This window comes from Populus euphratica, unplaced genomic scaffold (genome assembly GCF_000495115.2).
Source record: "Populus euphratica unplaced genomic scaffold, PopEup_1.0 scaffold218.1, whole genome shotgun sequence".
Lineage (NCBI taxonomy): Eukaryota > Viridiplantae > Streptophyta > Magnoliopsida > Malpighiales > Salicaceae > Populus > Populus euphratica.
In genome coordinates, this window is record NW_011500100.1 from 147,887 (window position 1) to 161,169 (window position 13,283).

At 34.1% G+C, this 13,283-nt stretch overlaps 2 protein-coding genes across 4 annotated transcripts in view; one reads left to right on the plus strand and one right to left on the minus strand.

The window, feature by feature from the left end:
• Positions 1 to 5,026, minus strand: part of SWC2 (DNA binding protein SWC2) — a 6,296-nt gene extending 1,270 nt beyond the window's left edge. Inside the window, exons 1-10 of one of the 3 annotated variants that reach the window (XM_011004162.1) lie at positions 4,835 to 5,026; positions 4,054 to 4,129; positions 3,867 to 3,936; positions 3,484 to 3,555; positions 3,303 to 3,343; positions 2,970 to 3,225; positions 2,749 to 2,824; positions 2,509 to 2,628; positions 2,312 to 2,377; positions 1,364 to 1,406 (exon numbers count right to left, since the gene is read on the minus strand). In XM_011004162.1, coding sequence (XP_011002464.1) covers positions 1,364 to 1,406; positions 2,312 to 2,377; positions 2,509 to 2,628; positions 2,749 to 2,824; positions 2,970 to 3,225; positions 3,303 to 3,343; positions 3,484 to 3,555; positions 3,867 to 3,936; positions 4,054 to 4,124 — 815 coding nt within the window. In that variant the 5' untranslated portion in view covers positions 4,125 to 4,129; positions 4,835 to 5,026. Of the gene's footprint in view, positions 1 to 1,363; positions 1,407 to 2,311; positions 2,378 to 2,508; positions 2,629 to 2,748; positions 2,825 to 2,969; positions 3,226 to 3,302; positions 3,344 to 3,483; positions 3,556 to 3,866; positions 3,937 to 4,053; positions 4,154 to 4,834 lie in introns of all 3 variants that reach the window. The other 2 variants (XM_011004161.1, XM_011004159.1) reach the window with 2 other exon arrangements.
• A 1,633-nt stretch (positions 5,027 to 6,659) lies between these two features.
• On the plus strand, positions 6,660 to 12,600 carry LOC105109452 (aldehyde dehydrogenase family 3 member H1-like). The gene is made up of 15 exons (XM_011004174.1): positions 6,660 to 6,830; positions 7,158 to 7,286; positions 7,375 to 7,615; positions 7,863 to 7,931; positions 8,049 to 8,145; positions 8,424 to 8,630; positions 8,817 to 9,127; positions 9,245 to 9,341; positions 9,620 to 9,826; positions 10,579 to 10,694; positions 10,776 to 10,880; positions 11,099 to 11,271; positions 11,374 to 11,464; positions 11,542 to 11,691; positions 12,021 to 12,600. The coding sequence occupies exons 1-15, from the start codon at positions 6,793 to 6,795 to the stop codon at positions 12,258 to 12,260; spliced, it is 2,271 nt and encodes a 756-aa protein (XP_011002476.1). The 5' UTR covers positions 6,660 to 6,792; the 3' UTR covers positions 12,261 to 12,600.
• Positions 12,601 to 13,283: the final 683 nt, after the last annotated feature.

Genomic DNA, 13,283 nt, shown 5'->3' on the forward strand with positions numbered 1-13,283 from the left:
GGTGGCGCAGAAAAGAGTACTTTTCATTGTGAACTTTTTTAATTTCAGTCGAGGGAAGATGAAAAGAAAAATGCATAGCTCTGGTATGGCAATATGTTTCCATGGTAACTATCTTGGCTTAAGGTTTTAATTATTGAGCCTTGGGTGATTTGTAAGCAGGGAAAGAATTTTATCTTTTGCATATTACAGCAAAACAATCTTATTTGATAATTTCCAAATTGATCAGGAGGTCTAGCTTTCTATTTTGAATTTCAGTTTCAGTGGTCTTTAATAAGTTGTTCTCAATTACTGACATTCTTAAAAAATGAAAGCATGCTTGTGTTCATCTTATTTTAATAGTCCTGGCCCTAGTCTATTTAGAAGTTTAATCCCTATATATCTGTAATGTCCTTTCTCAAGAGACTTGAATAATGGAATAAAATTGAGATCTAATATTTTGTTTTATGCTTAGGGCATAGTTTTCTTTTTCTCATCTTCCACCCTAATTTCTATATTCTAATTCTTCACCTTTCTTCTTCAATCAATCAGGTCTCAATCCAGCCTAAAATCACATACTTATCCTAATTATCAATTCCTTGAAACACCAATCCTTTATTTTACATAATTGTCTACATAAAATATTCAAACCTCATTCTTTATACACTGAAATACTTTCTATTCTCAAGGCTTTTCTGCATTAATTGCATCTTGACTAAATGCATCCAGATTACAGTCCAGAATCTCATCACTTGGAAAAAAGCTCATGCCTATCCAAAGGATGCTAACCATGTGCCTACAGCCTGCCAGTTCATAGCTTGCTTGAACACTCAATTCCAGAAAAGTTGGTCACTAATGCCTTGCTTCTTGTCTTTTATTATATTTGAAATAGAATAAAATATGCTTAGTATGAGCTATATTAATGAAACCTTTTTTTTTTTTTGACTTAGGATCATAATTCTAGATCTTAACTGAGTTTCACAGAAGGAAAGGCAATGGCATTTCTTTCTTGTTTCTTTTAAGCCCCCATCTGCTTAGAAATATTGTTCGGATCAGCCACTCAAGTATATCCCCTTTTATTGGGTTCTCACATCATTAATGCCGCTCCATTCAAGTTGAACATCGAAGGCACTAGTTTACATCAACTTTCAAAAGGAATGGTGATGTGACTAGGAGCAGTTTATCAATTAAATATTCATTTCATTATTTTTTGATTATAGATCAACATTCAAAATTATCAAACTCAAGGTGATGAGCACCAAATAAAAAACATGATTCGCAAACTAGCCTTGCACTGTCACATTTCAAAATAAAAGACCCACAAGTTATCTCAAGCTGATACTTTTAAACAAATAACAAGTGGCCATTAATGTGGAAATGAGCTTACTTGGCAGGCAATCCTGTTACAGCACATATAGCCTTCTCTGGATCTGGCAAGTGATTGATATAGAAAAGGATTATCAAACCACAGAAATAAAACATAACAAAGGACATCAACCTAACAAAAGGATCCATAACGCATCTTTTTATTTTCTTTTTTTCTTTTTATTGCTTCAAATGTCTAAAACTGAAGATCTAAAACATTCAAAAAAGGGCAAAGAATGTTTCAAGTCACAAAGTAGATGCAAATTTCAATTTTCATTATGCAAAGATTAGTTTAGCAAAACTGTGTATGGCAAGGATGCACTTTTTATATGTCTGGATCTTCCATATCTTAGATAGATATCTGGAGATAGAATACTTTCAAAAGAGGGGTACAAAACCACCTTTCATCACAGTAGGTATCTCATTTCAACATCCGAAAGCAGGAGGATTATGTTTCTAATACAAAAATACAGGTCAAACTAAATGAGAGAATTTTCTTGTGGCGGTAATTCTGATGCAAAATTCAGGAAAATATCCAATCCAGATGTGTGGGTATGCTCACACCATGCACTGATACCATGCCAAACAACTAATTGTATTTCAAATGTTATTCAAATGAAATGGAGAAGCCAATTTCTATCCATATAAAAAAAAAAAATCAGTGGTAATATAATCAAATCCTAGGATTGATTAAACTTTATGCTCATCATGCCAAGTGAATAGGAAATATTGACAGAGGCCTGAAGATCACACAAATCCAAGTACAATATAAAGAGCATTTTTGTGAATACTGATGCTGCTGCTTTGATCAAAGCAGGGCTCTCTCTGATTATATACATTAAAAATGGAAGAAAGATCAAACAACAAAGCCAGAGAAAGTGGAGCCACTGACAACTGCAAGTTTCATGTCTGATTTTTTCAGTAAGCTAGCATTGATGCTATTATTAGCAGCATTTAAACATAAACTTACATGGAACAGATGTTGTTGAAAGCTGTGACTGAAACGACAATCCTTTGAATTCTAGATAGGAACAACCTGGAAGAAATGAACAAATTGACATAAAACAGTTATGATAATAATCAAAACCTTAATGATAAGCAGCACATTAATAGATATTAAAAGTTGCATATCTAAAAATGATTCAAATATAAACAATAGTAACTTGCCATTTTTAGAAAAATATCGTATCTGTGGGCCACTGTACACAGCTTTGTGCACAATTGCTCTTTTCTTAACTTCTTCCTCCCTTGCTAAAACACGCTCTAAGTTCCTTAAATTCACAATTTCTGCCAATGCCAATTACAACATAGAACATTCAAATTGATATTATATGAGATGTAACAAAGAGTCTCACAACTTCAATCAATCAGGCAAACATTCCAGCAACAACACATCATGAGATAAACCTGTCTGTGCTGCTTCAAGAAGCATTTCTTCTTGCGTCATCCTCTTCTCCTCGCCTTCTTTTTTTCTTTTTATTGGCTGGAGAAAAACAAAATATTTATCTATCCTGATTGCATAATTGTACATTTTAAAATTGAGAAACTTAAGAACCAAAAAAGGAAAATCTTATTAGGCAACTTTCATGATGAAAGAACAAATGTGCCATCAGTAGCGAATAACTGACCTTCATTGTTGCCTGCAAAGCTGCACGTATTGCATCTCTCTCAGCTTGCCTAACAATGACAGAGGTTCTTGTAGATTTCCTTACTATTCTTTCCCCTTCCACGTCATCAGGAGCATCTTGATGGTCAGGAGTAGCAGGTTGTTGAGTTGATTTTTCATTCATGGAAAGCTTATCTAATTTTGAAAGATCTTTCTTTTTCGTTTTCTTCTTTGGTAAAGTCTTTCCAGGAAATATAAGCCGCTTCTTGTTTTGCGGCCTAAAAAATGATCAAGAATTAGAAATTTCAATAGATTAGAAGTAGTTATAGCTTGCTTCAGCTGATAGATTTCAAACCTTTCTTCTACTTCCTTTTCTGCTTCATCTGGCTCAGGCTCCTAGCACCAATATGAAGCACAAAAGTGAGTAGTCACATTGTCATGTTGGCTAAAAAGTTGAAAACCACAATCGTTGCATTAAGATTAGTTTGAGGTGACAAATATATATACACAAAGTACAACAGTAAAAAATTACTCACATCTTCGTCAAAGTCACTATCAAACTCATCAACAACCTCTGCCTCCTCTTGATAATTATCATCATCCTCTTCCTACATATATGAGAAACATTTTATAAAATTGTGGGTTTTAACTTACAGGCCTCATGGCTACAAGAAATGGAAAAAAATGAATAATAAAAGAAGCACAAGCTGCTACCTTCAACGAACCATCCCTGAAGAGAGATCATGTGACCTGATTATAGTTATTCATAACATCACAATTGAATGATGCCAATTTAGTATGACACGATGGTCGCATGCGACCTGGTTATAGTTATACGTAAAATCACAATTGAATGAAACCAATTTAGTTTGATACAATTTTACTCTTTTTTTTTTTTGAAGACATGAATTTTACTTACATCTTTAAGAGCTTCCTGGTTCCAAAACAACTCGTCCTCTTCAAGTTCATCATCAATCAACTTGGTCATCCTTACATAACAAAAAAAGCATCAAAATCTGAATATTTGGGATTTTTTTCTAAAAAAATCATGTTTCTCATGTTCCTTTCTAAAGAGAAAATCACATTAAAAGGTTTGAAATTCTAACCGTTTTCCTCTTGTTGCTCGAGATGCTCGGTCCAGAAGCACAAGTGAATCATCTTCCTTAGAGACTTCCATGATAGCTACTTCAATGTATGAAACCAAATCTAAAATCAACAAAATTGTGTGACATATTAACAATGGAATAACTTAGCCCTAATCTTTCCTTGTTTCTTCTTCTGTTTCTTCTTCATGCATATTCTTCTACAAAATAAGCCTACTTTTCTCAACTTGCATGTGATTATGAGAAACAGATTGAAAATGCAAATTGACTGCCTATAGGGCTTTGTTTATAATGCTATGAGATGGGAAATTTCCTTAACTCCAATAACTTAGATTCCTCCTAAGGCAAGATCCAGTTTGACAGTTAACAGGCGATATATAAAGAAATCAGCATATAATTAGTCATTTAATTTGTACAAAACACTGCTACCTTGAATATGCATATGCATGATGATATTAACACACAAGCTTACTTTGAATACAATCGCTATGCGTTTCTATTAAACAAGACAAAAGAAAATCATAGTATCATACATTCAAAAGTTCTTACAAAAACTAGAACCTTAAGAAAACAAAATGACAATTCTCGCAGGGTCATTTCATCAAACACTTTGCGAACACTGGAAAATATAACATGAACCCTAAAAAACAACCAAACCCGCTTGAATTTACTTATCTAAGAATGTAAAAAAACCCAGTTTCCCATTATTTTCGAGATGGCCCATTAACAGCTGCAAAGAACAAAATCAGGCACTAAAAAGCAAAGAAAAGATTTTTCAATTTACCTGGTGTTTAGATGCAAATCCGACTTGGAGAGAGAGAATCTGTTATTGATGAAAAACCAAGTTGGATAAATTTCTGAGGAAAAAAAAGAGTTGAGGGTTTCTTCTTCGAGTGAATAGGAAGAGTCCACACCAAGGACCAACTTCCATAAACTACCGGCCTTGAGTTCTGCTCTCTTTATTAAGGGTAAACTTTATTTTTGTTCCTATGCATTCATCATTGTTTCACTTCAATTACAATAGTTTAGTATTTTTCAATATTGCCCTTCTATTTTCCCAATGTTCTAACGTTCCTTGTAAACCTACCTTTCCAATTTGGTGTTTGAGATTTCTTTCTTTTTTCTTTTTCTTTTTCTTTTTTGAATCACATATGCGGGTGGGGTTTTGAAAGTAAAAAAAAAAAAACAAGAAATATAAATATGAAAAAGTCAGTTCTTTGTTAGTCATTTAAAATTAAAGGGTAAAATTAAAAAATAAATATGAAAAAGTCCGTTCTTTTTTAGTCATTTAAAATTAAAGGGTAGAATTGAATATAAATAAAATTAAAGGGTGGAATTGAAATATAAATATGAAAAAATCAGTCCTTTGTTAGTCATTTAAAATTAAGGGGTAAACTAAAATATAAATATAAAAAAAAAATAGGGGGTATCAATCGTCTCAACCGGACTCGGGCACTTAATTCTCATCAATTCAAAGCAAACTTGATTATGTTAATTACTTAAACAATCCAATTGAAATACCAGACTATCTTAGTGGCTAATGAATTTAGAGACCCTTTGAAACTATAATAATTTCTGCTTTTATAAGCCTTTCTAAAATATATTTATTTTAAAATTTATTAAAATAATATATTTTTATTATTTTTTATAATTTTAATATATTAATTTTAAAAATAATTTTAATAAATTTTTAAATAAAAAATACTTTTAAAAAATACAATTAACTTAGTATAACATATTAAGATGCAAAAATCCTTTTGTACACAAAAATATATATAAAACAAATGATAGATTATAGCACTTGAGATTATTTCTGAGTGATTATAGGAATGATTTATTTATTTATTCAGTATTTAGATTTGATTTTTTTATGTATATATTTTTTATTTTTGAAGTGTGTTATTTGTTTATTGTACTTACAAGATGCTTAATAAATTTAAAAAATAATTGTAACGCATGTAAATTAATTTAGAGACTCTGAATTATCAAAAAAAATTATAGATTATAAAATAAAAATATAAGGTTTTTCTTTACTTAAAAGGCAGGAATGGTAATGAAAATTAATGTATTGAATATTTATATTTATTGATTACATAAAAAATTTAGATATTTATATGCTAAAAAAAAAACACTTTTAAAAATAGAAATATATTACATAAAAATTTAGATATTTATATGCTATTGATGTGTGTGTATTAAACAAATAACAAAAAAAAAACACTTTTAAAAATAGAAATAACAGGATATCAAACACGTAACTAGTATGACGATGAAGAGTGAGCATGCTTCAAAGTTGTTTCTAGACATCTGTCATGATGTCACCTTTAGTAACAAAAAACCCCACAAATTAACCTCGATTTCCACTATCGTTCCTTAGTGCCTTAATCCTAAATTTCGCGATGCTTAATGTCAATAATTGTTTAGTATAAATGAACTTCGTATTCAGCTTCAAATCTAGCAAAGTTAGCATAGAAAGCAAAGGGGAGCTTGAGGTGGGGTTCAACTATGTGGTCCCTTCCATTCCACCCGGTGCCAGAGACCAACAAAGTCCTGTGGTGGTGCCGTGATAGATACATGGACATTGGACAGCAAGTAACTTTCTAAATTATCCTCTTCTTTAATGGCTGAGAAACCTCCACATGTCTACCGTTTCCCCATGTTTTTTTATGCTTTATAGGTGATATTGAATGAACTCATTAACTATCATTATTCTGCTAGCCCAGTGCTGAAGCTCTCCCCATCATGAGAAGCCTCTGTGTTGAGCCCTTTCAAAATCTCAGGTACTTCTCATTCTTGACTCTTGCTGAATTCCTGCTTCTTTAATGCATTCGTGTGCGTGTCTGTATGTATATTCTTGGCATGCATGTGTGTGAAAGGTTCCAAAACTTATTTATATTTTTTAGAAGAGGTGGTGTTTGTGAGCGTGAATGGAACGAAGGCAGGAAAGGAGGAATTGAATTACAAACATGTAGATACTGTTAGACCAATGAGATAAATGAAGGTGTTATTCACTAATACTCTTTCAAAGAAAAAGGAGTTAGGATTCAGATTCAAACAGTTGCTATGTTTCTAGGCTCATTACCTTTTATTACCGTCTTGTGGAACAGTGTTGTTGATACTGGTGCGAGGAGAGCTTTCACCCACTGCTCTCCATGGAAGACCAATCATAAGCACGAAGCTGTCCTTTCGTTCCCTCTTTCCAGCCCCAACCGTAAATCACTCAGTATTTGCCTCTCGTATGCTTGCTTTCATTCCCAGCTGCCTCATTTGAATTTAATTTTTCGAGTTTTTATGCTGTATTTTTATTTTTTGAATTTTCGAAAGCTCTTCTGCAAATCTACCGGTAATGATGGAGGAGAAGAAGCAAACTTTTGATGCGAGTGAAGCTGCTTTTCTAGTGAAGGAACTAAATGAAAACTTCAGAGCTGGCAAGACAAAGAGTTACGAGTGGAGAGTGTCACAATTGAAGGGTATTGAAAAGATGGTTGTGGAAAGGGAGAAGGATATTTGTGAAGCCCTTTATAAGGACCTCTCTAAGCCTGAATATGAAGCCTTTGTTTCTGAGGTTTAAATCTATTTGCTTATTGTCCATTTCTCCAATATTATGTCTAAAATGCTTGCATTTTTCGTATAGTTTCATTCTTGTGTTTCGAAACACCATGTATCTTGATGGTAAGAAGCGCAGTTCAACTTCAGTCATCACCACCGATGAGATATCTGCATGTGTTTTCGGTACAAAAAATTTCATATTATATCATCTGTTTTCAACTAACTTATGCATTGCATATCTTTCCCCGCAACTTGTGATACAGATTTCTATGGTAAGATCATCTTGCGAGGAGGCACTTAAAGAATTGAAACAGTGGATGAAGCCAGAAAAGGTAACTGAACTGCAGTAAAAATCACTCCCATACTGACAATGTAAAGTGCTGTTGTGACTATACCCATGTAAGATCGGGTTTAAGCTAATTTAATTCCAATCTCCCCTCATATTTCAGGCCAAAACCTCAATGGCAACCTATCCTTCTTCAGCGGAAATTGTGTCAGAACCTCTCGGAGCTGTGTTGGTCATCTCAACTTGGAACTACCCATTTTGTAAGTTGAAAATAAGAATTCTTTTAACAAAATTATGTTCTATTCATGCATCCATACTCTTCACAAAAAACATGATTCTCAGTTATGCACAATGAGAAAAATCAATCCACAAATGATTTTCACTTGGGAAGCTAGAGGATACCATTTAGCATCAAGATAATGTAATCACATGAAAAGTCCTTGAAATAGGAAAAAATAATAGTAATAATAATAATATAAAAAAAAAATATTGCACTTTGTATTGTTGGTTTCTATTGGCCTTTCTTTCAATCTTGCAGCGTTGTCAGTTAAACCAGTCGTTGGGGCTATCACAGCTGGAAATGCTGTGGTATTAAAACCTTCAGAAATTGCTCCTGCTACTTCTGCACTGCTTTCAAAATTATTTGAGGAATATCTAGACAGATCTGCTGTACGAGTAGTTGAGGGAGGTGTTCTTGAAACAACTGCATTGCTTGATCAGAAGTGGGACAAAATATTCTACACAGGTTCGACACTAGAATGTTTTAATTTTGAAATGCTCTGACTGTACAGGTTCATGGATTGAACACCAATCAACATTTCTCCACTGGCATGCATTAAAATCTGTAGCCGGTGTTAGTAACGCCTCCTATCGAATCAAAAGGTGGAAAACATAATTTAACTTAACCCTAACAGAAAACACTTATCTAGAGGTCTTGTAAATAGGATGTCCATTTCTCCAATATTATGTCTAAAATGCTTGCATTTTTCGTATAGTTTCATTCTTGTGTTTCGAAACACCATGTATCTTGATGGTAAGAAGCGCAGTTCAACTTCAGTCATCACCACCGATGAGATATCTGCATGTGTTTTCGGTACAAAAAATTTCATATTATATCATCTGTTTTCAACTAACTTATGCATTGCATATCTTTCCCCGCAACTTGTGATACAGATTTCTATGGTAAGATCATCTTGCGAGGAGGCACTTAAAGAATTGAAACAGTGGATGAAGCCAGAAAAGGTAACTGAACTGCAGTAAAAATCACTCCCATACTGACAATGTAAAGTGCTGTTGTGACTATACCCATGTAAGATCGGGTTTAAGCTAATTTAATTCCAATCTCCCCTCATATTTCAGGCCAAAACCTCAATGGCAACCTATCCTTCTTCAGCGGAAATTGTGTCAGAACCTCTCGGAGCTGTGTTGGTCATCTCAACTTGGAACTACCCATTTTGTAAGTTGAAAATAAGAATTCTTTTAACAAAATTATGTTCTATTCATGCATCCATACTCTTCACAAAAAACATGATTCTCAGTTATGCACAATGAGAAAAATCAATCCACAAATGATTTTCACTTGGGAAGCTAGAGGATACCATTTAGCATCAAGATAATGTAATCACATGAAAAGTCCTTGAAATAGGAAAAAATAATAGTAATAATAATAATATAAAAAAAAAATATTGCACTTTGTATTGTTGGTTTCTATTGGCCTTTCTTTCAATCTTGCAGCGTTGTCAGTTAAACCAGTCGTTGGGGCTATCACAGCTGGAAATGCTGTGGTATTAAAACCTTCAGAAATTGCTCCTGCTACTTCTGCACTGCTTTCAAAATTATTTGAGGAATATCTAGACAGATCTGCTGTACGAGTAGTTGAGGGAGGTGTTCTTGAAACAACTGCATTGCTTGATCAGAAGTGGGACAAAATATTCTACACAGGTTCGACACTAGAATGTTTTAATTTTGAAATGCTCTGACTGTACAGGTTCATGGATTGAACACCAATCAACATTTCTCCACTGGCATGCATTAAAATCTGTAGCCGGTGTTAGTAACGCCTCCTATCGAATCAAAAGGTGGAAAACATAATTTAACTTAACCCTAACAGAAAACACTTATCTAGAGGTCTTGTAAATAGGATGATGTCAGACAATCCATTAAACATTTGTTACTTCAAATCTTTATTTCAGTCTAAAGTACCTACTTTGCTCAAGAATACTTAGACAAAGGATACAACAGTTGGACAATTGAAATCAGCGGAAAAGTCTAGGTAACTTCAGAAAAACCAAGTTCAAGCCCCAAACCTGATTCCCAAACTCGTACAAGTTCCAGCAACATAATTTTCACTTTGTGCCTCCATGAAGATTCTTTTATTGAAATTCTTGTTGTTCCATTTACTTTTCCTTGCACTTGTTCTTCGTAGCAGAATACCTCTGCTATTATTCATGACTTTCCAAAAAGTTGCATAAAATTTTTTAAGGAAAATGTATCTTTGACTGTTGTTCCTAAGGAATTTCATAAACATGTTTTGAATTTTCATTACTCCTAATATCGTCCATTTGATTTTGCATACTAGGTACAACTGTGCAAGTACAAAGTCTAAGACTTGATGCCGCTAGCCAGCTGGTATTTATGAAGAAAGGTCTTTACATCTGACATTTAGCTAAAGTGGCCCTTTTTTTACTCTTCAGGGAGTCCAAGAGTAGGGCGCATTGTCATGACTGCTGCAGCAAAGCACCTTACTCCTGTTGTCCTAGAACTTGGAGGGAAATGCCCAGCTGTTATTGATTCTGATGTTGACTTACAAGTAAGAACATGAAGTTCATAGCTTGAGTATGCATCAATCATGGATTCTTTTCCCTACAGAATTAATTGGTTTCATGTGAAGGTTACTGTCAGGAGGATCATTGCAGGCAAGTGGCAATTGAATAATGGACAAGCTTGCATTAGTGTTGATTATATCATAACAACAAAAGAGTTTGCCCCAAAGTTGGTACGATTATCTATTTTGACAAGAAAATTGCATCCATATTAGGAAACAAGGGTATCATTTGATTCATCATTTACTCCATTTTTTTGTCATTAGTTACAATATAAATGAGAATTTTGCTTCATATTTTAGATGTTATTAGTTAAATCTTACCCTTTCTGTTCGCTTTAACAGAAGGTCAGTTCCAACTGATTTATTCTTGATGCATGCCTGCTGAACAGATAGATGCACTAAGGAAAGGGATAGAGGAATTTTTTGGAACAGATCCAATGGAATCGAAAGACATATCCTGTATTGTGAGCTCAAATCATTTTTCACGTTTGGAAAGTCTCATGGATGATTACAAGGTTTTCTACAAAATTGTTGTTGGAGGACAAAGGAATCAGAAGAAATTGTGGGTTTGATACATTTCTTGGCAGATTGGTGCTTCTAGAATATAACTCAACAATGATACATAGGACAAAACATGACTTCAAGACTTATCCTTCTATTGCAGAAAGATTGCTCCAACAATATTCTTAGATGTTCCTGGAGACTCTCAACTGATGCAGGAAGAGATATTTGGGCCATTGCTTCCTATTATCACTGTGAGTATGCAATCATGCTTGATATAACCAGAGACAATACGCTTCAACTATTACTCATTTTATTTGTGATATGATAGGTTGAAAATGTGAAAGACAGTATTGATCTGATAAATTCAAAACCAAAGCCTCTTACTGCATATCTCTTCACCAACAATGAGAAGCTAAAGAATAACTTTGTGCAAAGTGTGTCCTCTGGAGGAATGGTCATCAATGACACTGTGCTGCATGTATGTATTCATCTCTTACTTATGACCCACACATAATGATGCGCTTTCCAAAAAAAATTAGTATCGTGTATTGATGCTGAAATGCAGCCCAAGTCACTTGTCTCCTTAAATAGATTGTAAGATCCCCATACTATTAAATAGTCTGCAGTAGTGCTGACAGACAGTACCACTCTGCATCGAGTCCAACTGTACTCACTCCTGTAAAGAAAGGGGGAGGGAATAGGACTCAATTTTTCATAGCTAGAAGCAGTTCCAAAATTTGTACAGTAAGTAATACTGTTATGCATGACCGAATTGTCTATTTGAAGCTAGACTTTCAAATTCTGCAGGTTACAGTTTCCAGTTTACCCTTTGGAGGAGTTGGGGAGAGTGGAATGGGATCATACCATGGTAAATTTTCTTTTGATGCTTTCAGTCACAAGAAGGCAGTTCTGTACAGAAGTTTCAGTGGAGATACATCCGTCAGATATCCACCATATACACCAGAAAAGCAGAAGCTAGTTAGGGCTGTGATGAATGGTGGCATATTTGACATAATTCTTGCTTTCATGGGATGGTCTAGAGATTGAACACATGACTCAAAGACCGGTTCCTTCTTGTGGTGGTTACCCTCTCTCTTGAATGTGTATTTTCTCAAGTCCCATCTAATCAATACTTATGAGATAATTATTGTCTGATTAGCAGCCAACTGCACCATTACTTTTAGATAGTTAGAGAGCACCCATTCAAGGGAGAGTGTCCTGTTGTCGGAACTGGTATTATCAGAACAAAATGGGGAAAAACAATTTGTAACAGGTACAATATCATTTGAAGGGCCACGTTCCAGTGATTTGAAATTGTAAATTATATTTGAACTTGGAATCTTACATGAATATTTAGCCTCGTAAAAGTGATCAGACATGTTATCTTCAATGCAAGAAGGTCCTAACCCATTGTGGTTACTGTCAGTTGTTCTCTGATAGCCTATCAAATTCTTGAAGAGTGTGAAAGATGATGATGGATTACATCTGGATAATCTAGGTAGTTTTCACAGCCATGAAGCCATACTGCCATAACCTCCAATAAGTTATCTACTTGTTCAAGTTAGGTTGGGAAACAAACGAATTAATTTTCGAGTTAATAAGGGTCTGCTGTGACCAAGTTGATCTTCATGAAACAACGAACCTTTCCTTTCTCGCGTTTGCGACAAGATCGGGGTTGTTCATGTCAATGTCATTAGGAATATGTTGAATTTCTTTTTTCAACAAAGACGTATGAACAGAGGATTTTTTTTTCCTTAACTCTGCTTTATCTTTAGACGTCGTACAACCATCACTATCAAAGTATTGCGTGCACGTCTCTTCACCACTAAGATCTATACCTGAAACTGGTTCAGCATCTATATGGCAAACCAGTTATTTATAAAAATATCTTTTAAATTTAAATACAAACTAAAGTAATTAAACATAAATAAATCTTTATCTATACTGTAGGTTTCCAGCAAGGCATCTATAAAATGAGCATCGTGCTATAATTTCTTTGAATTTTTAGAAATTTCAATGAAACATGTGTTCTAATTTTCTTATGAATTCATATTATCGGTTTAATTCTTT

What these genes read in the sequence shown, in the direction of transcription:
- LOC105109452 (XM_011004174.1), top strand. Translation starts at nt 6,793, where the DNA reads ATGAGAAGCCTCTGTGTTGAGCCCTTTCAAAATCTCAG. An exon ending in ATGAAGCCTTTGTTTCTGAG is followed by an intron (nt 7,616 to 7,862) that starts GTTTAAATCTAT and finishes CTTGTGATACAG; the next exon opens with ATTTCTATGGTAAGATCATC. An exon ending in AACTTGGAACTACCCATTTT is followed by an intron (nt 8,146 to 8,423) that starts GTAAGTTGAAAA and finishes TCAATCTTGCAG; the next exon opens with CGTTGTCAGTTAAACCAGTC.